Genomic DNA, 26,781 nt, shown 5'->3' with positions numbered 1-26,781 from the left:
ACTCAGTCTCTCCCTCACTGCTGCATCCCCAGGCCCAGAGCTTCCCTAAGATGAAGTGCCCTCACCTGCAGCAACTCCAGATCCGACGAATCCTCCTGCCCGGGGACCATTTCTGTTAACATCTCGGACATGACTTTTGTGTTTCCTCGAACAACATCCAGTTCACTCCGCAGCCTGGCAATCTGTTCCAGCCGGAGGGAGGAAAGCAGGAAGAAGAAGTCAGTCAACTTGTACCTGGCTGGTGACAACCCCATTCACTGTGACATCTAGGTCACACTTCTGCATGAGTGCAGCAGAAGCAGCCTCTCATCTCACTCCAGTCTGTGCGTGAAGGTGACAGCAGCTCTGGGAGAGAACTAAACGGGGAGTGAGGCCGCCCCAGAGGGCCTTGGTTACCGAGTTTCTCATTGAAGACTCTGCCTGTGACACTGAGCAAGCACCGTGTAGGGAAGGAGCACTGGGTCCAGAGTGGATTGAGCTGGTTTGTAGTCTCAGCTCTCCTATCACAGGACCTTGAGTAGGGAATTAAGCTCCCAGGCCTCCTTTCTGCTCAAGTGAAAGTGGTGGAGTACGTGATCTCCAAGGTCCCTTCAGGACTGGGATCCTCACTGAAGAACCTAATAGTTATAGACTCTGGCTCCTAGAGGTTTATAACCTAAATACTATGGTCCTCTGAAAGGCCGGCCAGCATTAACTGCACTTTTTTGATGTGGCAAGAGTGAGAGAGAAGGACTGAGAGAAGAGTACAGGGAAAGCTCCACCCACCCACCCAGCTCCCACCAGAGACAACATGACCCCTTGAAACCTACCCAACCCACCCACCCAACAGAGCTCCCCAAGGCCTGGACCCGGGCAAAGGCCTGGGCCATCTCTCTTGCAGCAGGGACACAGTTAAGAGATGGACCTCAACTTCTCTGAGCCTCAGTTTCCTGACCTATGGAAAGGTGGTGATAATATCCACACCTCACAGGACTGCTGTGAATATCTAATGTGAAAATGCCCCTACAGTGCTGGCACACACATATACCCAATACTAACTGGGTCCTTTTCCTGCTAGAACATCCAGAAAGCTGGATTTTGCTATTGTTCTTAACCTCATTTTGACCCAGCCCAAACGACACCTTCTTGCCTCAGTGAAGCCTCTTCTGACTCTCCCGTCTCTCCCTGAGATGAAATGGAGCACTCCCACCTCCTCCTACAGGCGCCCCCCACCGTCCTGTGCCAAGCTCCTGGGAACAGGACCTCTGCTAGGCTGAGGTCTGTACTCTCAGTACAAGGACAGGGACAGGAGGCCTCAATAAATGTTTACTGGATGGACAGATGGATGAATGGCCAACCAGGATGACGGGCTAGGTCCTGAGAGGCTCTTCTCCACCTCTGGCTCTGCTTGATGGATGGCCCATGGGGCCTCCTCCCAAGTCTTGGCTGAGAAGAAGTTTCTGGCCAAGGAGGCTGAGGAATGCAACAGCTGGAAACCATGTGGGCTCTGAAGCCCTGGGGTCCTCTAGGCCAGGCTGGGTTCCTGCTTGTCACGGGTACCTTTTTGCCCAAGGGGCAATACTTGTGCCCTCTCATCCAATTCCAGAGCCTCCTCTCAACTGTTCTGGCTGCTGGGAGGGCTCTTCCTGAGCTCCCACACTGACAGTAAGTCAGTGGAGGGTCTCAGTGGCTGTCCAACTTCAAACATGTCTGCCTTCCCTCTGAGCAGAAGGGAGCACAGTTCTGCCCATGAAAGCAGAGCCTGAAGGTAGAGACCCTCTTCCTCAGGACTCCCCTTTTGAAGACAGGTCCTGGAATTGTGGGTAACAAGGAAGGGCAGAATTGAGTAAACTGAGGCCCATAGTTAATGTAAGCCCCTCATTTCAGCTGTGGGTTTCAACTTCCTCCCCTCAGCAGTGCACATAGATAGCACTTGAGTGATTATCATGAGGCCCTCTTCCAGCTGCCCATCAAGCCCATGACTGCCCCGTGGGGTAAGAGGGACGGATTGCTGCTCCATTATACTGACAGAGGGGCGGTTAAATGATCTGGCCGGAGCCGCACAGTAAGCAGCAGAGTGGGAACTCAAGTCCAGGCCTGTCTGACTTCCAGTTCACCTCCTCCTGCTCACACCATGCTCCCTCCTCAGTGCCAGAGAGAGCTGAAATGAGCATGGCCATGGTACAACACTTCTGGTAACCAGATATAATCACTTGACCCCTCTGTTTAAATGAGGTTCTATAATAACAACATTGTCACAAATATTAAATAAGGATTCAAAAAATATAAACATGGGATAGATTTTTTTCAAGTCTGACCAATTCTCAAGTTTTAAGCAATGGAAATTCTATAGATTCACCTAAAGACCAGTCTCCACAACTCATCTAAAAAAATCGAATTTAGGGTTAAAACAGCATTAACTTCTCAAGAAATGACCCAGGGAAGACTGGCAGAGTTTGAGATAAAGATAAAGACAGGAAGGGGCTGGCCTGGTGGCGCAGCAGTTAAGTGCGCATGCTCCGCTTCGGCAGCCCGGGGTTCGTTGGTTCGGATCCCAGGTGCGGACATGGCACTGCTTGGCAAGCCATGCTGTGGTAGGCGTCCCACATATAAAGTAGAAGGAGATGGGCATGGATGTGAGCTCAGGGCCACTCTTCCTCAGCAAAAAAGAGGAGGATTGGCAGCAGTTAGCTCAGGGCTAATCTTCCTCAAAAAAAAAAAAAAAGATAAAGGCAGGAAGAGCGCTTCCTGAAGGCCTCCCTGTCCTTGTCTCTGCCTTCACAGGTACCTTGCTGACTGGGTCACTGGCCTCTGATGGCAGACACCTCTTACAGAATAAATCTAAACTTCTCAGCATGATGCATAAGGTCACTCACAACTCAACTCTGTTCCTTTGCTTTTGGGCCCCCTTCCACCATGATTTCCTCCCCTCCTGGCCCCTGTCCCTGCACCTAACCTCCAAAATGTTTACCTGCTGTTCCCTAGAGTGACATGCTCCTCTGAGCCTCTGAACCATGCCTTGCCTGACAAGGCCCCACTCCAGCTTTGAGACCCTCAGCGGTGTCAACTCCCTGGGCTGCCTTCCAGGCACTGCTCAACTCTGGACTCACAGAGCACTTAGGGCCTGCTCTACCACAGTGTGACCACACTGTCTTGACTGTCTTTGCACCTGTCTCCCCCACTTGATTCTGAGTCCTCAAGAGAGGGGGCTGGGCCCTTCTATCTGTGTGTTGCTGATGCCTAGCACAGTGCTTGGTCTGGAGAGGCCTCCGAATGTGTCGCCTGGAAGGGTGAACGCAGACAGTCAGCTGGCTTGCCTATGGCCCAGAGGTATGCAAGTACCTGTTCTGAATTGGCCATGATGGGGCCAGTCACACTCAGAGCCGGGGCCTGCAGAGCAGAAGAGGGAGCAGGAGGAGGCGAGGAATAGGAGCCGGCACTTGTCTTCTGCTGCGACTGGGACCTGGGCATGGTCATGGCTGGATCCACTTCAGGGACGCTCTGGCATGGCAACAACAAAGTCCTCTGTTCACTTGGGCTGCCTGTGTGGCTGGGCCTGGCACCTACCCCACTCAGGACAGCACTTCTCGCCGCAGCTGCCTGCAGAGAGGTAGGGGGCCCAGCTCTACTGCTGATCTGTGAGGCTCGCAGAACCCCTCTTCCCCCTCTGCACCCAGTATCTCCATCGCAAAGGGGGCTACCAGTGGCTCCTCCTTCTACTTACCTCACAGACAACCAAAGCAATTCAGAAAGGCAGCACCAAGAGCACTCTGTGAGAGTTCTGGTCATGGTGCCCATTAGTAGGATCACCTTGGGATCCAAGTGGAGGGGGGCTGCTATTAAGTTTTGCTAATCACGAACCCTTATTTGGTACCAGAAGATTCCATTTTGGCCTTTACAAGTAGACTAATATAAACAGTAATTATATAATTTACCAAATGTTCATTGTAATTATAGGAATAACACTGTTCTGTGTCATTATTAGAAGAAAAAAACAGGTTACGTTTATTCCACAAAGCATAGTAAGTGGTTTGGAGAGACATAATGAAAATAATGCTTTGGAAAGAACAATTCCTTGTGCTTTCCCTTTGGGCATCCCAGATAATCTCTTAAACGTTAACTGTGTTCACACAAGAGACCTGAACAGGCACACTGGACTTCCCATCCCTGTTTCAGAGATGGGCAGATGGAGGCCAGCAAGGCAGAGCGTGCTGGGAGGAGGTGCCTCTCCCAGACCCTGGAGCTTCCTGGTTCTCCTCCAGGCCAGGGGCTGATCCCAGCCAGCAGAGGTACTGGCTTCCCTGTGAGAGGATGAATGGCATCACCTGCATGCTTTTAATTCTGAAGCACAGAGCTGCCCCACGTGGTAAGAGCTTCAGCAGGAGGCCCCTAGATGGGCCTTCCCCAGGCTTTGGATCTCAATGCTGATGGAATTCAAGGGTATCTGGATTGATGTGGAATGCTCGTAGCTCAAAATAAATTTTAGATCCCTTTGACTTGCACAGTTGAAAAACCTGAAAGCTGCTCTTTGCCCCACGATCAGTGACGTTGTCAGCCCCTCTGCACTGCCAACACTGAGGTGCTGGCATCCCTATACCAGATTCCTGGGGGCCTCTGAAAAGCAGGTGCTAGTGACCCTCGCAGGATGGCTCCGCCCAAGCAGCCATTTCCATGAAAGCGTCTGCACGGAGCCCTCTATTATATTCTCCCACAATCAGTATGAAAACTAGGGGGAGATACTACTGCCACTTAATCACCAGTCAACCAGCTGTCTCACTCCTGCGGTCCCCTTGTTACTAAAAAGAAATGCCCTCCAGCTTTAAGAAGGCTGACGACAAGCTGAATAATTCAAATGGAGCAGCAGAAGGGTGGTGGCAGTGGCTTGCCAGTTCTGCAGTAGGCCTTTCTAGAAAACGCCAGCTGGAAGCTTACCCGCTGTGGTGTGTGTATGGGAGACAGAGCATCCAAGTCTGCCATGGGAAACTCGACCCCTTTCCTCTTCAGCTCCTCATATATATGCACAACACCGGTGAGGTCAGGACTGCTTCGAAAGGCATCAGCCCACGCCTAGAAGGATAAAAGTCCTGTTAGGAATGTTTCTCACCGAGGGCTGTCACAGTGCCTGAAAATCCAAAGTAGCCCAGGTCTTTTCCCAGAGGCCAATGCTCTTGTACACTCGAACGCAAATCGCACCGGGCAAACCTATTCTGTCCTTCTCCTCCTGCCAGGGCTGCCATGATGCAGCTGGCAAAATCTTGGTTCTCAGTGGTGTTATTCAGCCTGAACAAAAACATAAAACTTAATTCAGCATGTAGTATTTCCTTGGAGAAGAGACAGAGAATTAACCCCTAAGCACTGTGGCGCATCCTAAAATGCAGATATTTCCCTAATCACAAGGAAATCAATTCCTGGTGATGTTTAGCTGAAGGGCATGAAGAGGATGCCTCATTGAGGCGCCTGAAGGATACCATCGGGACGGGAGCACTGCCGGTGTGCAAGCACGTTCATCTCCGCACTCTGCTCTGCAGAGTTCTCATCAGTGGAGGCAGGCGCCATAGACAAAGTGAGCAGAAAGGAAAGGAGAGATTGATGTGTGGCAGACATTAAGGCTAAGTCCAGATTTCCTCAGTAGCTCAGAGAATGCTAAAGCTGACACTGCCGAGCCCAGCCCTTCATCGAGGTGACAGGAGATGACAGAGGTTCAGGTCAAAAGAGAGCCTGGTGCTGCCCACAGTGTCAACTTACACACGCCCACATGGAAAAATCCAGTGGAAAGCACGACCACTAGGTTCCCTTAAATGAAAACAACAAAGAGAGGAAAGAACAAATAATCGAATAGATTGCCACTTATCACTGATTAATGAAACTCTTAAATTTTTTTTTAAAAAGATATTCTGTTCTTTGGAAGTTACAGAATATACTAAAAAAAATAAAAGTAGTATATCCAAAGGGCTCCCCTAAAACTGGGTCCAGCTCTTTGGGAGCCTTTCTTTGCCATACACACCCAGAGGAGGAGGCAGAGCCTCTGGCGCCCAGAGTTCTGTTGCCAATTCTATTGTTGTCGCAAGCATTTAATTGCCTCCCTGGCTCCTACAATGCGTTCCAACCAATCCTGCGGCTCTATAGAAACTCTATCTCCAACCAACAGACCCACGTGAAGTTAAAAGGCCAGTTTCCAAACAGCCTTATTAATTATGACTGATGCATCTCACTACAACCGTTAAGTCAGTCTGGCTTCCTTGGTCCACTTCTTTAATTTGCATACTCAGGGATTTAAGGCCCTGCATCAGGACAGCCCCTCTTGGCCAATACTTCCTCCTGGATTCTGAGTAGGACTGAAGGTGTCTGCAGAGGCCTGTATGGAATGCCAGCTGGAGAGTAGCCTCAGCAGAGGCCTGCCCCCTGGGGGGTGCCCCAGAGCCCCCTCCTCCACTGGCTGCTTTGGCTGCAACCAACTGATTCAAACACAAGCTGACTCCTGTGACTCTAGCTTCAAAATGTGTAAGCATTTTAGTTTAGGGTCTAAACTTTAGAGTTTAAGACCAGTTTCACAGCCCACTGTGGGAGGCTGGGGAGAAAAAAGCAAGACGGCTTTTCCTGGTGCTGCTTCAGGCCTCTATTTCTCTCTCTTTTTTTTTTTTTTGCTGAGGAAGATTAGCCCTGAGCTAACTACTGCCAATCCTCCTCTTTTTGCTGAGGAAGACTGGCCCTGAGCTAACATTCGTGCCCATCTTCCTCTACTTTATATGTGGGACGCCTGCCACAGCATGGCTTTTGCCAAGTGGTGCCGTGTCTGCACCTGGGATCCAAACTGGCAAACCCCCGGCCGCCACGAAGCAGAATGTGGGTACTTAACCACTGCGCCACTGGGCCAGCCCCCAGCCCTCTATTTCTGTGGGAGGACAAACAGCTCCAGGGGACCCTTTTTAATTTATCTTGCTCTCCATCCCAGCAAAATCTGAGATAAGAAGAATGAAGATTAAAGAACTATCACTCTTCTCTCCAGTCAGTGGATACTCCTTGGGGGATTTGCCCAAACAGTGAGTCAATAGGCTCCCCCCTTTTTTTTGCTGAGGAAGACTGGCCCTGAGCTAACATCCATGCTCATCTTCCTCTACTTTATACATGGGACGCCTGCCACAGCATGGCTTGCCAAGCGGTGCCATGTCCGCACCCAGGATCCGAACTGGCAAACCCCGGGCCGCCGAGAAACTGAACATGTGCACTTAACCACTGTGCCACCGGGCCGGCCCCTAGGCGCCCCCCTTCTATCCCAGCAAGAGGGGAGGGAGAAACACATATCCTAAGTGGGCCCAAGCAGATTCTCCTCCTCCCAGGAGCTTGGCCCTGGGCCCAGGGAGAGCTGGGCTGCTCTCTTTGGGGAGGTGAAACTGTCCTCTATAGATATGGGCCATGGGAGGCAACCATGTGTCAGCCTGGGACCAGGGAGCAGACAGTCTATGTCCTTGGAATGGTGCAGCTGGTGTTCTGAGAGGTGCAGACACACAGGGGAAGACTCAGAGGGCTTTCCTGATCCCTTCTGTCCCTTCCCCAGGCCCAGTCACACCCCAGGGTTCTGGGGAGCCCTGCCTTATCATGACGAACTCTCTCCTTTGCCTAGGCAAGCTGGAGTTGGCATCTGTTATTTGCAACCAAGCAGTCTTAGCTAATCTACACCCTTCCCACCTGCTGCCATGTCAGCCCCTGTGTGGGACCCCTGTGCAGTTTAGGTGAGGTGGCTGCTAACAGAGCATATGCTCATGGCAGCATTCTCTATTGAGCAAGATTCTGATGCCAACAGGCAGACCAGGAGGGAGGCACATTTCAAGGAATAGTCATATGTGGAAATGCAGAAGTGGGAGAAATCCAGAGATTCTGTGTGCCTCTAGCATCTTCCAGGGATAATGCCCAAATACCTGTGCTCCTGTCTTCTTTCCCACGAGGTCATAGCTTTGAAGGCACACACTGAGCTTCGCCCTTGCACAGACAGCAGTCGGTCAGCATTTAGACTGTCAAGTTAGACTGAATTCAGTTCTCATAGTTACTAAGCATTCTCATTGTCCTACTTCAGAGAAGAGAGGAAGATGGCCACTTAGGCTGTCGAGAGACTGAGGTGACAGTGATAAAGCAGGAGCCCCTCTAGACAGCTGACGCAGCTGAGAATCAAGAATCCACTCTAGAGGAGACATGGCAAGCCTCAGAAGGTCTGGTTCCCTTTGGGTTCTCAACCTGAAGCCAAGGAGCTGCAAAGGTGGCGCTGGCAGGCTGCCCCATCAGAAAGCAGAGTGACAAAGCAGCGCTGACACTCTCTGAGGAGTCCTTGTCACAGGTGCTGGCTGGTTAACAAGTCAGTGGCCACCTCACTGCTCCTTATGTAATTCTCCCTTTTCCTGCCTGTGCCTATAGAGTTACGGGGTTGAAAGACCCAGAGGAAGGTCTAGTGAGGAGAAGAAAGAGAGAGAAATTCTTGTTTTTTATCTCCTTCATTCCTTTGGATTGTACACCAAACCCCAGACTAAAACCCTACACAAACATGAACCATATCATTTCTGAATCATTTCTGTATCTCTCAAGTTTGAACAAAGTTTTAAATCATCAAATTTCAGATCAATAAAAGACTGCTGATTGCTAATATAGGTCCTGTTCTTTGGACAAAAGGAGGCTTCTGCCATGCTTTGCTTATGCCCTTGGACTAGACTTCCTGTTCCCAGTGACAGGGTCTGCCCACCCACACAGAATCTGGCGAAAGGCTCAGCCACCAGGCCTCTGACACCTTCCAAGAACACAAAACCTCCAGCTCCTCCTGCCCCCACCCCCTCTCCAAACAGCTCACTTTCTTCAGTGGAAAGAAAAACTTTCAGTGGAAAGAGAGTATTTTTAGACTCTACTGCTGAGGCACAGGGGATGGGGTGAGGTGGAGGGGTGTGAAGAGAAGGGGGAGGAGGAAGCAGAGGCATGAGCATGATGAGGTTACTGTACCAGAATCATGATATTTCTGTTCCTGAAAATAATTCCAAGGGAAAGGCTGAGGGATGGTGTAGAGTGGGAATATCCTTGTCTTCTCAAAAATGAGACTTAACATGAGGAAACAGAAAGGAATACAGCCAAAAGGCCAGCCAAGGGACCATATGAAGACTTACAGGCTAAAGCTAAAAATTGCAGGCAACTCAAAGGCTGGGAGTGAGAGTGTTGGCAGGCTGCTCACTAGGTTGCTCTGCTCGCAACATCTCTCCTCCCATGCTACCAGGGAGACTGCCCCACTCCACAAAGGCAAACACCTGTGGCAGGGTTAGCCCCGAGCCCTCACACCTGAGTCAGGTAAAGGCTTCCAGGACCGTACTGCCATAGAGCTCCCACACTGGGCTCGTCTAGGGCAAATGGAGGGTGGTCTTCCCTGGGCATTCTGAAGGGCAGGGCCTCCGGGGTACACAAGCCTGGGCAGGGTGTCTTCTTTGGGGGGCTGGGGGAGATGGTGCTTATGGATGGCTAGAGAGCAGCCAGAGAACCTGATGCCTCAATGAGAGGAGGAATGGAGTGCAGGAAAGACACAGTGCTGGAGAGGAAGGAGGGATAGGCATCCCCTGATTCTCTTCACACCTGAACCAGAGGGCTGCTGAGGGCAAACGTGGCAACTGAAATGCCAATCTTAGGCTGACGATGCCTGTGATCAGCATACTAGGAAGGGAATCAGAAAGGATGGTGGACTGTGGGTCAGGGGGACATGCAAGGACAAGCTCTATCACCCATTTCCCTAGAGGGACAGGGGGAACATTAGAAAATCTGCTTTGGAGACTGACCCTTTCCCTGTTCCCAACGTGGCTGCAGCCCTGCTTCCATCCTCAGGGTGCAACCAAAGGGACAGTGGGCTCAGGCCACAGGCTGGTAATCAGAGCCACAGGTTCCACCCCTGCCAGGATTTCGTGGGCGGGAGTGGGGTGGCACTTGTCTGTACAGCCCCTTCGCCTTAAAAGCTTTTCAAGTGCCAATACATTCAGAATTTAGGGCTGCCCCTCGAATACTCAAAGCTGGCTCAAGTCGTCCCTGGCTAGGCCCTGGCCCGCTATCATCCACAAACCTCTGTCTCCCCGTTAAATTGCCAGCTCCCCATGGGCGGGGCCAGGAGTGACCTGGCTCCACTTCCTGGCAGCTGGGTTCTGAAGAGCACCAAGAAAAGTCCCAATAATGAGGATGGTGAGAAAGACTCTGTCACAGTTCTGGCACCCACACATTTAGCTGAACCTCTTTTCAGTCTGGCTGTATTTATATGATGGCCTGCTGCCTACTCACAGGTTGGCAAGAGACGTCCATTGTTGTTTCACAGTGGGAGCAGCACTTTCTTTCCCAGGGGGAATTATCAGACTCTCTGGGGGGCTTGTGCAGTTTTTAAAAGTATATTCAACATGTAAATAAAATCATCATCTTTCTCAAAGGGGTTTAAAAAAGGCTGCACTATTTCTACATACTCATCAGATGGGCTATAAGGAAGAAGATGGAAAACACCACGTGCTGGTGAGGATGTGAAGCGGCTAAAACCCTCATACGCTGCTGGGAGAGAACGCTGAACACCACTAAACTGGGAGTGTGGGCATTCCCCGCCACCAAGTAATTCCTCTCCTAGGTATTAGGTTGAACCATAGGAAATTGCTAATATTCAACCATTTTTGACCAAGAAAGATGGCAGTTTCACATATTCAACTTAATAAAAATAAATACGTATGCTCACCAAAAAATATGTGCGAGATGCTCATAGCAGCATTTTTCACAGTGGCCCAAAACGGGAAATACCAAGTGCCCATCAACAGTGGGAGGGGTATATAAATTGTGCCACATTCACCCAGCAGGACTGACACAGCCATGTGAGCAACAGGAATGGAAGGCCGATGATCATACCCCGCCGAGGTGAGGCCTGCAGACACAGCAGGGCCAGACACAAGACACGATAGATCACTACTGCATCCCAAGTCCATGCAGACGAAGGTCAAGAACAGGAAAAACCCATCTATGCTGTGGCAAGTCAGGCAAGTGGTCACCCCAGAGGGGTGAGACTTTTTGGGTGCTGGTTATACTCTGCTTCGCAACATAAGGGTTGGTTACATAGGTACGTTCAGTTTGTAAAAATTTATCAAGTTGTAGATGCTTTTTTTATGTGCAATTTCCTGTATATATTTTATGAATCAATAAAAAGTAAAAAGAAGGATCCTGTTTATGCTTTGGGTCACCACATTACAGAAGCCAAGCCATCTGCTAGCTCTGAACGCTGCCTGCTTTGCTCCGTGCTGGTTGGCCCTGACAAAGCTGAAAGTTCTTCAGGAAAGCTTCAATATCTGGAGAGGAGAAACTCTCCCCAGTTAGGTCATCAAGTCTGCCTGGAAGCCCCCCTACCGAAAGCCCCTTGCGTTTACCCAGTTGGATTAGGGAAACTGAGTCCCGAGTGTCCTGGCCAGACAGGAGGCTGCGAGGCCTTCAAGGGCCCCCATCCCGCTCCAGCCCAGGAGGGTGGGTGTACATGCTGCTGCCAGGCCGGCAGGGGGAGTCCTCAGAACACAGGTGTGGGCCGCAGTTCTGCTGCAGGCTGATCTCAGACCCCATTTTACAGATAAAGAGGTAGAAGCCCAGAAAAGTTAAAACACCAGCCCTGAGGTTACAAAGCAGTGCTGAGAGGAGATGGTGACCCCAATGGGAAAGCTTCAGAGGTCAGGGCCAGTGCACTGGCTGGCATCCTTGCCTGGGAGAGCCAGGGGCCACAGCTAGTGCAGAAGGCTCTCCTTGACCTCAGCCGGGATCCCCAAACAGTCAGCAGGGGCAATGCAGATCACGACCCTTGCCATGGCTGTGCTTGCTAGGGGCAGGGGTACTGGGCCTGGCTGGGGGTGAGGGAAGCTCTCATCACAGGAAGTGCTCCTTCCAGGAGACCTCTCCTGTGGCGACACATAAGGGGTTTAGGCTGGGGTGTCCCTCCTTTTGTGAGAAAAAGTGGCTATTCGTTTTCTTGACATCAATTACTGGGGGTGTTGGGGCAGGGGAATGTACTGGGGAAGTCCCAGAATGAGGGGGTGGTAGGGGGTGGAGGGGGGGATGGGGAGGGCAGAGGGTGGGGTAGTATGTGCCTGTGTGTGTGAGACAGAGAGATGGAAGAGAGAGAGACATGCTGGGTGGGTAGAATGAAGGGATAGGGACAACCTAAGGAGGCATGGGAGGGGGCTCGGCTGCCAGCCACACTCCTCCCCTTTCTGAGAGCTTCAGTGAACTGCATCCATCCATTCATCAGGAAAAACAGCAACTTCCTGACCACCTGCTCTACACAGTCGACTACTCTAGACCCTGAGGATATAACGTCCCTGGGCTCTCAGGGCACTCAGAGTGAGGCGGACGATAGAAAAGTTAGCACAGAAGTACTTGAAGACCATAAAAGAGGGTGCTGGGAGTGAGATGCGTGCTGTAATTTGGGTGGCGGGGAGGCCTCTGTGAATGATGGAGAGGAGTCAACTGCCCCAAGAGCTGGGGAGGACTTTCAGGCAGAGGGTGCAGACGAAAAGAACAGACAGAACCTACAGACTCCTGGGCTCGAGCCCCTCTCTCCTCTCCAGCCTCAGGTGGCACCATTACCTCAAGAGCCCTGTGCCCACCCCTAATCACACTGCCCCCCTGCCTTCTCAGCCCCATTTCCACCCCCTGGGTTGGTCTCCTCTTGGCTCCTGCAGGCCCTTGTCTTTCCTTTACCACAGCACTATTCACCCCACATTGGATGTGCTTGTTGATGTATGTGCCTTACGTGATGTATGACACCCTGTGTCACCAGGGTGCTCTGTCTAAAATCCAGATGTGACTTTGTAAACCCAGCTCAGAAAAATTCAATGTGTCCCCACTGCCTACAGGACAAAGTACAAACTCCTCAGCATATATGGCCCAGAAGCCCCTGACCAGCCTTCTGGCCTCATCTCCTGCTTCCCTCTTTGCCACAAGCCTGGCCCCAGACATTCTTCACTACACTCTGGTCATTTCCAAGGTGGCTCACCCACATAGTTGTTGGCAGGAGGCCTTCGTTCCTTACTGATTGTTGGTAGGAGGCCTGAGTTTCTCACCATGTGGACCTCTTGAGTGTCCTCATGACATGGTAGCTGGCTTTCCATAGAGCAAGTGACTCAAGAGAGAGTAAGGAAGAAGCTGCAGCACCTTTTATGACCAAGTCTCAGAAGTCACACACCATCTTTTCAATATTCTATTGTTAGAAGGGAGGCAGCAAGTCCAGCCTCAAGAGTAGGGGAATTAAAGTGCACCTCTTAAAGAGAAGAGGATGTTTGAAAACCATCACCTGGCTCCTCCAGCTCTAGTTGAGCCTTCATATGAGGCTGTCCTGGCCAATATCTTGACTGCAGCCTCATGAGAGCTCCCGCGCCAGAATCACCCATCTAAGCTGTTCCTGAATTCCTGACCCACAGAAACGATAAGATAATAAGCATCTGTTGTTTTAAGTTGCTAAGGTTTGGGGTAATTTGTTACAGAGCAATTAATAATGAATACATCCCAAGTATGTCAACTGCTCTCTTTGATGTTTCTGGGCCTTTGCACATGTTATTCTCTTTGCCTGCAATACTTCTCGCACTCTGACCTTTCCACTAAGCTCCTGGTCATCTTTTAGGGTCCAAAGGAAATGTCATCTCCTGAGTGAATCACCCCTTAAGACCATCTCCCCTCTAACCTGCCCCACCTGCCCTGTGACTCACCAGTCCTGCACAGGGCTCTAATATGGCCCGTCCTACTCCACATTGTCCCTGATGGCTCAGAGACCTGTCAGGGCCCTCCACCTGCCCTTATGGACAGTGGAGGGCCAGGTATCCAGAAAACTTCAATGAAGGCTCTGTCAACTGGCTGGAGAGCCACCACTTAGGGTTTCATTCCAGTGGGACGAGTGTAAAAAAAGTAAGAGTTTTGCAACAAATGTTTAAACCCAGAAGCCTCCATTCTTTCCTCCGAATGATGGGAAAGCATGTGGACTCACTGATAAGAGGCTCTGTCACACTCTGTCCCAACAAACTGGACAAGGGGAACTGACACACCTGGATCAGAGCGAGCACTTTGTCCTGTACAATGGTGGGAGGGTTGTTCTTGGGAGAGATGATTTTGACCAGAACACTGTCGATGAAATCTCGGTTGGCCACGAGAATGTGGAAGCGGTGGCCACAGTTCTTCACACATGTCTCCAGCACCTGATATGGGAGGAAAGGAAAGAGAGGTCACCACCACGGGAGCTGGAGGAGCCGCCAGGAACTGAGGAGGGCAGCCAAGTTTCCACCACCCCCTCTTTCCTTCTCCCAGATCATCTTTCTGACGGCCTCCTCCAGAGTCAAACTGAGATGGCACACGCATCCCCATGCTCTAATTTAGTTATTCCTTGGGGATGACCGCAGCACCTTGCTGACCGAAGTCTTCTGTCCCTGAACAAGAATCAGGCAGTGAGTTGGTAACTGAGGCACCAGTTTTACATGAGAAAGATGCTGGTGTTTTAACGGGATCCAAATGACTTGAGTGGTCCCTGAAAATTAGCATTTTAGCTCCTCTCTCTGGGCTTCTGGGTGTGAGGCATTAGCTAATGGGACAAAGGCTCTGTCACAAGAGAAGGCTGCTGTGACAGCCTGATTTGCCTAGTGAGTTACGGGACCTTGTATGTGAGGAAGCAAACATGCACATGCACGCACGCATGCGCGCGTGCGCGCGCGCGCAACACACACACACACACACACACACACCTTGCACAACCCACACAATTCTGCTTCTGCAACTAAAATTGGCAGTGACAAAGGATTTTCCACCCTTAATAAACGGTTTGTGGGCCTCAGCTGCCAGGTGGCTTTAAGGTCCATTTTCACTTCAAACCCTGCCCACTCTTCCTCCCTTGTCTGGAGAAATGAGTTACACAGGTCTTAGCCCCTCAGAAAAGCACAGTGTGTGGGCTCTGGCCAATGGCCAACATGGGCCTGAATCTCAGCTCCACCACTTTCTCCCTGAATGGCCTAGGACAGTCTGAGCCTCAGCTTCCTCATCTGTGAAGTGGGCACAGGAGTGCCGCCTAGCAGGACTGTAGTAAGGATGAGAGTGTGTGTGTTTGAAGCACCTAACACAGTGCCCTGCATGGGGGAGGTGCTAGCAAATGAGGACTATGATGATAAATGTTCAGAAGCCTAGTGTACACACTCGAGTAAAGACGGACAGCTTCTCAGTCCCCACAGGACAGGGGCGAGGCCTGCTGGAATTCAGAGGTACCAATTGGAGGATCTTCAGTCTGGAAGACAGCTTTCTGAACTTCTCAGCTCTCTGTAAACCAATCCATACAATCACCTGGCCCTTCCCACACCAGCAACCCCCAATGCCACAGTGAACTACTGGGGAATGCCTCCTTGGAAGGAAGTCACCAGCAACAGGTGACATTTCTGACTATGCAGTTATCCTCATTGGCCCGAACTAACCTGACCACTGATTACCTTACGCAGCCATTCCACAGGGCTGGGTTCATACGATGAGGCATTACCTCGACAAAGCATGGCCATAAAGAAAGGTCCAAATGCAGACTATATGCCAGGCAGTCACACTGTATATAATTTCATTTAATTCTCACAACTAATTAATTCTCTTTTAGAGGATGTTATTCTTTCTCTCTTTTTTCTAGAGTTAGGCTTAGAAAGGTGAAGAAACTGGTCAAGGTACAAGTTGCTGATCAGTGCCAGAAGCAGGATGGGAACTCCAATCACCCACAATGAGGCCACGGGGCCATCCCTCCCTCACAGCTCTCCTCCAAGATCAGCCAAGAGTCCCTCAGACGACAACATGTGCTGGATTTCTTGTTCCCTGAAGTGGTTCTTGAAATAACCCTGTAAGGTGGGTATTATCCCATTCTAGAGATGAGGAAACTGAGGCTTAGAGGTGCTAGTAACTTCACTGAGGAGGCCAGAGCTGGGATTTGCCCCAGGCCTGGCAGCCCCTTAGCCAATCATAACTGTTCCTTTCCCACTGTTACTGCACTGTGGGAGACTCCATGTTCCGCTCCACTTGCTGAGGAGGACTCGAAAACTGGGCATCCATGAGTCGCTGAGGTTTTCCTCAGCCAAGGGCACTCTTTCTTAGCCTCTGCTCGTGCTTGATTCCAGGTGACCATGAGGTAACCAACATTCTCTCTCACAGGGACCGGTGGGGGCTGCCAAGATGAACCAGCAGGATTCTTCCTGCCGTCGAGGAACTCACAGTCGCTCTACTTCCTAGGTTCCTCCTAACAGCCTACCAGCCACTATGCAGGCTGCTGTGGCCGAGGTAGGTGGTGGGAAGAATCATTTATTTTGTGAGAAGCAGGTGGGAAAGGAACGGGCAGGGGGCTGGGGAGGAAAGCACATGTAGTAGGAAAGAACATGGAAAAAAGAAGAGCAGGAAGGTTAAGGTGGGGGGTGGCTGTGGCTCCGCATCCATATGCAGAGCAGCTGTGGGCCAAGATGCACTTCTCATCTTCAGGGAACACATCCCTATACTTTCCTAGACAGCAGTCATTAAAGTCAGTGTGTCCTAGCCTGGCCTTTGGGGCTCAGGTACACAGGCTTAGAAATGCCCCAGACAGAGGCGGCAGGTGCTACAAAGCAGCTCTGAAGCCTAGCAGAACAGGAGATGCAGGAGGTCCTCCCTGGCTGGCAAGGGCCACACAGCCGAGGAAGCCCAGTGGTCCACTTCAGGCCACTCTGCCAAAAAGGCCATTAGCAAGTCAGTCCCTGTGGGTTACAGGGCATGAAACACACGGTGACAATTTTCTAGAATGTAGCCAAAGCCCACAGAATAAGCAAAACGCGCCTTGAAGCAATAAGAAATAGACACTTCAAGTCCACACCCACTAAGGCCCAGGCAGAGAGCCCTCAAGACCTCTGACTAACTCCTACTTTGGGTAAATATTAACAATCTTGGCAGGTGCAGACATCAAGTTAGGAAAGGCCCACAAGGAGCAAGAAGACAGAAAGAAACTAACAGGGTATGTGAAGACAAAGACAGAGAAGTCATAAAAGCAGGCATGAGACCATGCAACGTCCCCAAGGCCAGGGCCTTTGATGTAGGGACAATGGATGTACACATTTCATCAGTATCCCAAAGGCATCACTAGATTTGCAGGGGAGATCTGACTACAATAAAGAAACAAAAACAAAAACACTTAGAAATAAATTTAACCAAGGAGGTGAATGATCTGTACCCTGGAAATTATAAGACATTGATAAGAGAAACTGAAGATGATAGAAATAAATGGAAAGATACCCTGTGTTCATGGATTGGAAGTATTACTATTGCTAAAGTGTCCAGACTACCCAAAGCCATCAATAATTTCACAGAAATAGAAAAAATAATCCTAAAATTCATATGGAACCACAAAAGACCCTGAATGGCCAAAGCAATCCTGAGAGAGAAGAACAAAGCTAGAGGAATCACACTTCCTGACATCAAACTATATTACAAACCTACAGTAATCAAAACAGTATAGTACTGACAGAGGGACAGACACATAAACCAATAGAACAGAATCAAGAGCCCAGAAATAAATTCATACATATATGGTCAACTAATGTTAGACAAGGGAGCCAAGAACACTCAATAGGGAAAGGATAGTCTCTTCAATAAACGGTGCTGGGAAAACAGCCACAAGCAAAAGAATGAAATTAGACCCCTATCTTATACCATCTACAAAAACTACCTCGAAATGGACTAAATCTAAGACCTGAAACTGTAAAACTATTAAATTTAAATTGTAAAATGTAAAACTATTAAATGTAAGACCTGAAACTGTAAAACTACTAAAAGAAAATATAGGGAAAGTGCTTCTTGACATTGGTCTTAAATAGACATTAAACGGAGTTAAACAGACATTTTTTCCAAAAAGACACACAAATGGCCAACAGATACATAAAAAGGTGCTCAACATCACTAATCATCACAGAAATGCAAATCAAAACCACAATGAGATATCACCTCACACCTGTTAGAATGGCTATCATCAAAAAGATGAGAGATAACAAGTGTTGGCAAAGATGTGGAGAGAAAGGACCCTGGTGCACCGTTGGTGGGAATGTAAATTGGTGCAGCCACTATGCAACACAGTGTGAAGGTTCCTCAGAAAATTAAAAATAGAAATACCATACAATCCAGCAATTCCACTTCTGGGTACGTATCCAAAAGAAATAAAAACAGGATCTCGAAGAGATATTTGCATTCTCATGTTCACTGCAGCATTAGTCACAATAGCCAAGACATGGAAACAACTAAAGTGTCCACTGATGGATGAATGGATAAAGAAAATGTGGTGTATATGAAATATTATTCAGCTTTAAAAAGAAAGGAAATCCTGATTTTTGTGCCAACATGGTTGGACTTTAGGGTCATTATGCTAAGTGAAATAAGTCAGATAAAGACACACATGTATGCTCTCACTTATACGTAGAATCTAAAAAAGACAAACTCATGGAAACAGAGAATAGAATGGTGGTTGCCAGGGGCTAGAGGGCAGGGAGAAAGAGATGTTGGTCAAAGGGTACAAACTCCCAGCTACAAGATGAATAAGTTCTGGGGCTGGTCCAGTGGTGCAGCGGTTAAGTTCACATGTTCTGCTTCTCAGGGGCCTGGGGTTCGCTGGTTCGGATCCCAGGTGCGGACATGTACCACTCGGCAAGCTATGCTGTGGCAGGCGTCCCACATATAAAGTAGAGGAAGATGGGCATGGATGTTAGCTCAGGGCCAGACTTCCTCAGCAAAAAGAGGAAGATGTAGGATTGGCAGTAGTTAGCTCAGGGCTAATCTTCCTCAAAAAAACAACAAAAAAAAGCTGTTTAAAAAAAAAAGACAAATAAGCTCTGGGGATATAATGTACAGCACAGTGACTATAATTGATAATACCGTAGTACATACTTGAAAGTTGTTAAGAAAGCACATCTTAAATGCTACCACCACGCACACACTAAAAAGGTAATTATGTGAGGGATGGAGGTGTTACCTAACCTTATTGTGGTAATCATTTTGTAATATATACGTGTATCAAATCATATCGTATACCTTAAACTTATATGTTATACATCAATAATATCTCAATAAAGCTGGAGGGAAATAATAATAATAACAAAGACAAAATAATAACAAAGACAAAGATCAGGAAAGGTAAAACGATGCTTATTATGCTCTGCTGTAGGAAGTAGAGGCAGAGACCACTTTAGGAAGCTTTCCATCCAATATGGTTACCATGAAGTTGGGCACGTAAAGGGATCTGTGTGAGATACCAGGACAATGTCCTGACATGTTACGGTTCACTCCCTGGTGACTTCAGTTCTCTGAAAACAATTCATTTTAGGCATCACTCTGGGTTTAGCGAATGCCGTGGCTCAAATTCTGAGAAAAAAACAAAAGCTTTCAACTCCCTATTTCTCAACTGGTCTTTTTCTCCTTTATTATTCAAATCTCAATTCCCTGGCAGAGAATTCTCTTAAAAAGTCTTGCGTCTTCACTTGGACAAAAATCCAAACAGTTTTTCTTCTGTAAAAGGGAACATGTTGGGGCTGGCCCGGTGGCACAGTGGTTAAGTTCACGTGATCCGTTTGAGCAGCCTGGGATTTGTGGGTTCGGATCCCTGGCACAGACCTATACACTGCTCACCAGGCCATGCTGTGGTGGCATCCCACATACAAAACAGAGGAAGATTGGCATGGATGTTAGCTCAGGGGCAATCTTCCTCACTCACACACACACACACAAGGAAACAGGTTATAGCTGTTTTGGATAAATAACAAACTATTCAAACCTACAAAGAAGCCCACATGCTGAGAATTCACTTTGGGGGGCGGCCCTGTGGCCGAGTGGTTAAGTTCGCGTGCTCTGCTTCGGAGGCCCAGGGTTTCACCGATTCGGATCCTGGGTGTGGACATGGCACTGCTCATCAAGCCAGGCTGAGGCGGCGTCCCACATGCCGCAACTAGAAGGACACACAACTAAAAATATACAACTATGTACCGGGGGGGGCTTTGGGGAGAAAAAGGAAAAATAAAATCTCAAAAGAAAAAAAGAATTCACTGTGGCCCAGATTTTGCCACATCTGAAAAACTGTTAGCTTTTTCAAGACAGAAATAACACCTGAAGCTGTCCCTTTTAATTTTCTGACATTTTAAGGAAGGGCAAAAACCTGATCTGTTCCTGAAAGGAGTCACTTGGCCGACTCTTTCAAGAACCTCTGAGGCAATGATCAGTTTTTACCCCATAATCCACACCTGGCTAGCTCTCCAGCTGTGAAGTCTGGGCAAACCCCTAGACTTCTCTGAGCCTCAGTTTCTTCATCTGTGTGAGGGGGATGATGAAACATATTTTGGAAGTTTATTGTAAGCATTTTCATTAACATCTGAAAAGCTCAGCACAGTCACCAGCAGGTACTTAGTGGAAGCTAGCATTTTTATAAAGAGGAAACTGACGGCCAGAGAAGCAGCTAGCCTAGATGTTTCACAGCAGGCTGGTGGCTGAAAGGAGACCCAAACCCAGCTCTCTGGCTTCTCTGCTCTGGGCTTCTGTACTAGTCAGTGCTGCCCATGCCTTCTCTTCTGCTGGTATACACTGGACTGAAGCTCACTCCCCATTTCAGAAGAGGGTAGGAAAACCTAAGGGCACTACGGGAAGGTTCCGCTGCACTCCAGCAGCAAACGCACCACACATCCATGGGAGGCTGTGCTGAGTGGACAGAGAGAAGGCCACATGAGTGGGGCGAGGTGAGGAGCATGGATTTTCCCAGATGTTCTCCCAACCCCAGAAGGGCAGCACTCACTGTTAACGCCAGCATCACTTCTCTGTAGTTCCGGTTCCCGTTCAATCGCTTCTTCAGGGCTCGAATGGCATCCTTTGGCCTGAAGAAAAGGACATATTAAGATCCTTACAGGGGCCAGCCTGGTGGCACAGCAGTTAAGTTCACATGTTCTGCTTCTCAGGGGCCCGGGGTTCACTGGTTCGGATCCTGGGTGCAGACATGACACCACTTGGTAAAAGCCATGCTGTGGTAGGCGTCCCAAGTATAAAATAGAGGAAGATGGGCACGGATGTTAGCTCAGGGCCAGTCTTCCTCAGCAAAAAGAGGAGGATTGGCAGTAGTTAGCTCAGAGCTAATCTTCCTCAAAAAAAAAAAAGATCCTTGCAAATTCCACTTTGAGGTACTATCCTGCAGATTTGCCCATTTGTGTGAACCAGTATGTATACAAGGTTATTTGCTGCAGCACATTTGTAAACGTAAAAGACTGGAAACAAACTAAATGTCCACCAATATGACCAAATTAAAATCACCTTTATGCATACAATGGAATACGGTACAGCTGCAATATGGAGAAAACTCAAAGATCCATGAATAGAGTCCTCTGCAGAGCTGTGCATGAAGGACGCTACTATCCAAGTTATAAGAAGACTGCAAATGTACACGTGGAGCGCATGCAGCACAGGGCAGAGAACCACAAGCAGCCGGGAACTCTGGCTGCCCCTTAGGAGGGGAACTGGGTGACAGAGGAGACAGGGAGATTTTTTACTGGATTGCCTTTTTGCAGCCTTTCTGAATTTTGTATCACTTGCAAGTATTATTTATTGAAAACAATAACTAACCCATTGGTCTGTGGGTACACTGAAGAAACCAGAGAGAGACATAAGAGAGAATGGCCAGGTCCTTGCTTAGGCCTGGATGTTCAGCTCCTCCATGGTTCCACGAAACTCCTTTTTCCTTGAGGAAACTTAAGTAAGTCTCCTCAAAACCAAGGATTTGTGTGTTTTTAGGTACTGAATCTGACACGGATTCTCAGAGGGAATCTCGCAGGATTATACGCACTCCCCAGTTTACAAATGGGCCATGTTCAAAAGCCTCTTCATAAGCTGTTTGGAAATTGGAACACCTTGTTCCTTAAATCACTGTTCTAAGAGCACCTATTAGGTGCAGCCCTTGTGTCTAACACGTTATTTAATTTATTCTAAGCCAAGATTCAACAAAGTCATGGGACTAACCTCAACTACCAGACTACCTCTGGGATGAAGCCCCTGCCCTGATGCCCATCCCTCCGCTCTGGGAAGCCCCATGCAGCTGCAGGCCTGCCCTTTGCTATCGCAAGTGGGTCTTTTCACCCATCAGTGTGTCAATACATCTGGGTCTTTCCAAAGGTGAACGTCTGTAAATCAGGGACCTCCTAATCCTACAGCTCTGAAATATGTGTGATCTATTTACCAAACGAAAAAGTCCTTTCAAATATGTGTGAGGAAGCTGGGAGAGGCGAAGGTAGAAGCTCTGCTAGCCAGCCCAATGTAGACAGAAATACGCAGCAGCAAGGCAAGGTTCCTAGAGGAAATGAAAACACACCCTGAGTCACCTATTTCCCATTCTTGACTTGAAACATGGCTGCCTGCAGGAATTCTTGGCTTCTGAGTCGAAGGGCTGATGGGACAAGGCTCTCTGGGGAATAGGTCCCTGCCAAGTGTGTTTGCAGTATGGCTGCAGTTTCCAAACAGGGATGCTGATTTCTGCAAATGTGGGACTTGACAAGCTCTCAGCTTTGAGAATTGTTTGTGGATGTGAGCTGATGAAGGTCAGCAGCTACTGGCCAGGAGCATGGATAAATTCCTCTCTCTCAAAGGCTCTGCCAAGCCACCGTTAGCCCTTACCCACAGCTGCCATCCCTCTCAATCCAGTTTCATTCCTCTCCTCTTGAACTTCCATGAAGCAGAAAAATGGGAACAGCCTCCGAGGGCTGTGATCACTTATAGCTCACAGAGCATCAGCACACTCAGAGCTCTCCCGGTGTGGGAGTGATGGTGGTGGAGGGAAATCACAGAGTCAGCAGGCTCCTGGGTTAGAGTTAAAATGAAAATTCATCTGCGGGAAGTACTGCCTGAGAGTGACTGGGTGAGCACAAAAGCAAGTATTTATCTCTCTCCCCAGGGAAGAAGCTTCAGAGAGGAGGATCAAAGACATGTCAGAGGAGCTGCAAAGTTTCAAGAAGCAGCAGCAGATTAGACAGCATGGAGTTGGAAACAGAAAGAAAAGAGAGGGAGAGTCTAGAGCCAAGACTGAGCACGAAGAAAAGACCAGGAGGGAATGGCAAGTGTGAGTGCCCCGACACCCTAGCAGCTCTCAGAGGAAAGGTCAGGACCCTCGGGGCAGCCCCCAAAGCCTCAGGATCTGGCCTCTGGCCATCTTTAGCTTCCCGAAAGTCTCCTTGACCCCAGACTCATGAGAGCCCTTGTTTCCAGTCATGCCAAACTCAACTTGTCCTGCAGCTCTAGAACTAGCGCTCCTGAGACGCTTTCTCCTTTTTCCCCCCAGGAGGACATGGCTGCCCCCTCCACCACCCTGAACACTCACTCAGCTGCTACCTTGCTCTACTGCATTTATCTGGAAGTTACTCCTCTGTGGCCCCTCCAGCTTAGATGCTGGGGCACAGACAAAGATTCAATGAGCTTGGCAAGGTCCAGGGAAGGGTCATGAAAATGACCGAGGTCCGTGGATCCTCATCAGAGCCGTACAACAGAATCAGGTGGGAAGCACTTACCAAATCCACACGTCTGTGCCCTAATTAGGTAGGTCTAGGTGAGGTCTGGTAAACAGGATCTAAAATATTCCTGGTCCGTTATTCAGCCAAGTACTCCTTGTTAATGACCTCAGATCCAGGTCACAAGGCACTGCCACACAAGGTCTCAGGCAGGAGATGACATCAGCCCTAGACATTAAGCAAAGCCCAGGGAGGGATCTGTGGGGCAGCTCACCAAATCTGCTCCCTCTAGGACCACAGCCTCCCAGAGGTGAAGCTCTGAATAAATAAAAGAAGTGCAGGCAGAGCTTCATTGGCTGGAGCCAGGTCTGCCTGGGCTTACATCCTACATCTGCTCTTCCCAGCTGTGCTGTGAGATCTTTCCCAAGTGGCCAAACCACTCCATTTCCTCAACATTAAAATGGGCTGTCCCCACTTTATATGGCTGTTGGGGGTGCTGCATGAGCTGGTGCAATCTAGGGCTCAGCACAGGGGACCAGCACATGGCAAGTGCTCAGAGAATGGGAGACAGGATAAGGCAGTGAAGCCATAAAACAGGTACTAATGGTACCCCCATTTTATGAATGAGGAAACTGAGACAAAGCAGATGAAGTAACTCACCCAGGGACACCCAGCAAGTGATGGAGGATGTGGGATTCCAGCCTAGCTTCAGGCTCTGTGTCTCTAATCCCATTACATGCCCCTTCCTATGCACATGTTGCGCACATTGACCTCCAGCCTAAGCGTCTCCTTCCTCCCCTGCCATCCACCACCTCACCTGGCTGACACCCTCGTATGATACAAGACAGCACTTGAGTGTCACCTCTTTCAAGAATCCTTTACTGGGGCTGGGCCGGTGGCCAAGTGGTTAAGTTCTCAGGCTCTGCTTTGGCAGCCCAGGGTTCACCAGTTCGGATCCTGGGAGCAGACCTATGCACTGCTCATCAAGCCATGCTGTGTGAGCATCCCACATAGAAGAACTAGAACCACATACAACTAGGATATACAACTATGTACTGGGGCTTTGGAGAGAAAAAGAAAAGGAAGCCTTTGCTGCTGATAGCAGCAAGGTCAGCCGGCTGCCACTGCTTTAGTTTCTCTCTTGTTAGCTACTTACAGCTTCTCTCTTGGAGCACTTGTCACGCTGTGTTAAGATTATGTTCACATGCCTGCAGTGCTCATAGGACTACAGGTTCCCTAGGGACTTCACTCATTTATTCACTTATTTAACAAATGTTTGTCAAGAGCCAATTATGTGTGTACTGTGCAGGTGCTGGAGATTAAAAAATGGTGAGTAAAACAGAATTCCCGCCCTCATGGAGCTCACAGTCTAGGGGGGACTGGAGGGAGACAGACACTCTAACAAACGTCAAGATATGTCAATTTAAACTGTGATGAGCCTAAGTATAATACAGGGTATTACAAAACCGCATAGTGGGGACTTACCCAAATTAGGAGAGAGGGGTGTCCAAGAAATGAGATTCAAACTGAGATCCAGTGAATGACAGAAGTAATCAGTGGAAGGAGAAGTGAGGGGCAACAGAAGGAACACCAGGGGCCAGGTAGCCGACCATTAGCCAAACTTGTGGGAGTTTTCTCCTACTTAGGAAGAGATTTTGATGCCACCTCACGGTAGAGGCAAGAACAGAGAACCCCCAGGAGGCTCTGAGATGCTCTTACTCAAAAACTCAGGAACAGGAGCATTAGGAGGAAGATGCAAGCAGGCCTCCTGTGAGTTGAGGACTGGAAAAGGAAGCTGACCCATCTCTTGGACCTTGGAAGGAGGCTTCAGCCCCTTTGGAATGAGGAAGCTCCATTCCAACATATATTTGTATATCCCCCAGATGTGTGGAGAATTGCCAACTGGGTACTGGAATGCGGGAAATTCAAAGAACTAAAAGACCAGTGGGGCTGAAGAGTGAGAATAAGGGGAGAGGGCCCTAAGTGGAACGGCAGAGGGGCCAGGTTATCACACAGGATCCATTAATGACTTTTACCCTGAGAGAAGGCTTGTTAGCAAGGGAGTAACTTGATGAGTTCTCAGTTTCTAGGAGACCCTCTGCCTGCAGCATGGAGAACGGACAGAGGGAAAGGGGCAAAGGTCGATGGACCTCCTGGAGGCTACAGCCCAACTCTAGAGGGATGACACAGAAAGAGGGCTCTTTACAACCTGACCTGAATCACCTTTCCAGCTTCCGCTCCAGACAGTCCCTCTCCCCACTTTTTTCCTGTGCACCAAGACCGCCTGTGTCCTCAGCACACTGCCCTTTTCATGCTACCCTTAGCTATATGGCACACCTTTCTTCCTGCCTTCCTTGAGGCACCAGTCCAAAGCCCACCCCTCCAGGAGGCATCGCCACTGCCTCTCCTTCTGAGTCTACAGCAATGTGCACACACCTCAGCCACAGCCCTCCTGGTTCTGCCTGGTGAGTGCCTCCAGAGAAGCCATGGTGCACTCACCTTGGCATCCTGGAACCAGCTGCGCCTCCACCTTTGGGGTCAATAAATGTGGCTGGACGACTGGATAAATGAGCGAATGAATGGTGTCTGAGGGGGACACGAGGAAGAAAGGAGCCCAAGTAGGTCTGAGGGAGATGACAAGTGTGAGCCTAGTTAGTACAGTATTAGAAATACATAGTCCCCAACAACTCTTTGTGAATCCTGTCCCTGTGCCAGGCACCAAGCTGACCACCTACATTAGATGGCAGAAATAGGCCATCTTTCACCAAAGACTCCCAAACTCACATCTCGAGCGCAGGCCACTACCTCAACTCCAGACTCCTCTGTGCCATGACCCTGTCAGCATCACCCCTTGCGGGCTTCACAGGCAGATCTAAAGGATTTTAGCTGAACTTCTGATCTCTGCAACCCCTGCCCGCTCCATCTCAGGAAATCATTATGCCATCCCTGTGGCTGTTCAGGCCCTAGACCTTGGAGTTATCCTTGACTCTTCTCTCACGCCCACATCTGCAAATTCTACTGGCTCCACCTTCTAAATGTATTCAGAATCTGATCATTTCTCACTCCCTGCTCTACTATCATCCTGGTCCAAGCTGCTATCATCTCACAACAGGATTACTGTAATAACCTCCTAACTGGTTTCCCTGTTTCTGCCCTTGGCCCATCCCCAGCCAGGCCATTCTGAATGCTGTAGCCAGAATGATCTCTTTAAACTGAATGTTAGACCACGCCCCTTCTCTACTCAACTCCTCCCAGGGAGTCCCCTCTCATCTCAACTCAAAGCCAGAGTCCCTGTGGTGCC

General features: G+C 49.2%; 1 protein-coding gene across 13 annotated transcripts in view; it reads right to left on the bottom strand.

The window, feature by feature from the left end:
- TOM1L2 (target of myb1 like 2 membrane trafficking protein) overlaps positions 1-26,781 on the bottom strand; it is a 118,268-nt gene that overhangs the window by 31,193 nt on the left and 60,294 nt on the right. For 4 of the 13 annotated variants that reach the window (XM_070563630.1, XM_070563631.1, XM_070563632.1 and 1 more), the window contains exons 3-7: positions 20,792-20,870; positions 14,037-14,186; positions 4,912-5,046; positions 3,322-3,579; positions 66-182 (exon numbers count right to left, since the gene is read on the bottom strand). In XM_070563630.1, the coding sequence (XP_070419731.1) occupies positions 66-182; positions 3,322-3,579; positions 4,912-5,046; positions 14,037-14,186; positions 20,792-20,870 (739 nt within the window). Of the gene's footprint in view, positions 1-65; positions 183-3,321; positions 3,580-4,911; positions 5,047-14,036; positions 14,187-20,791; positions 20,871-22,219; positions 22,326-26,781 lie in introns of those variants that run through there. The other 9 variants (XM_008542855.2, XM_008542856.2, XM_008542857.2 and 6 more) reach the window with 4 other exon arrangements.

Source organism: Equus przewalskii, chromosome 10 (genome assembly GCF_037783145.1).
Source record: "Equus przewalskii isolate Varuska chromosome 10, EquPr2, whole genome shotgun sequence".
Lineage (NCBI taxonomy): Eukaryota > Metazoa > Chordata > Mammalia > Perissodactyla > Equidae > Equus > Equus przewalskii.
The sequence above is the reverse complement of the archived record's forward strand: the minus strand, read 5'-3'. Positions and strand labels throughout refer to the sequence as shown.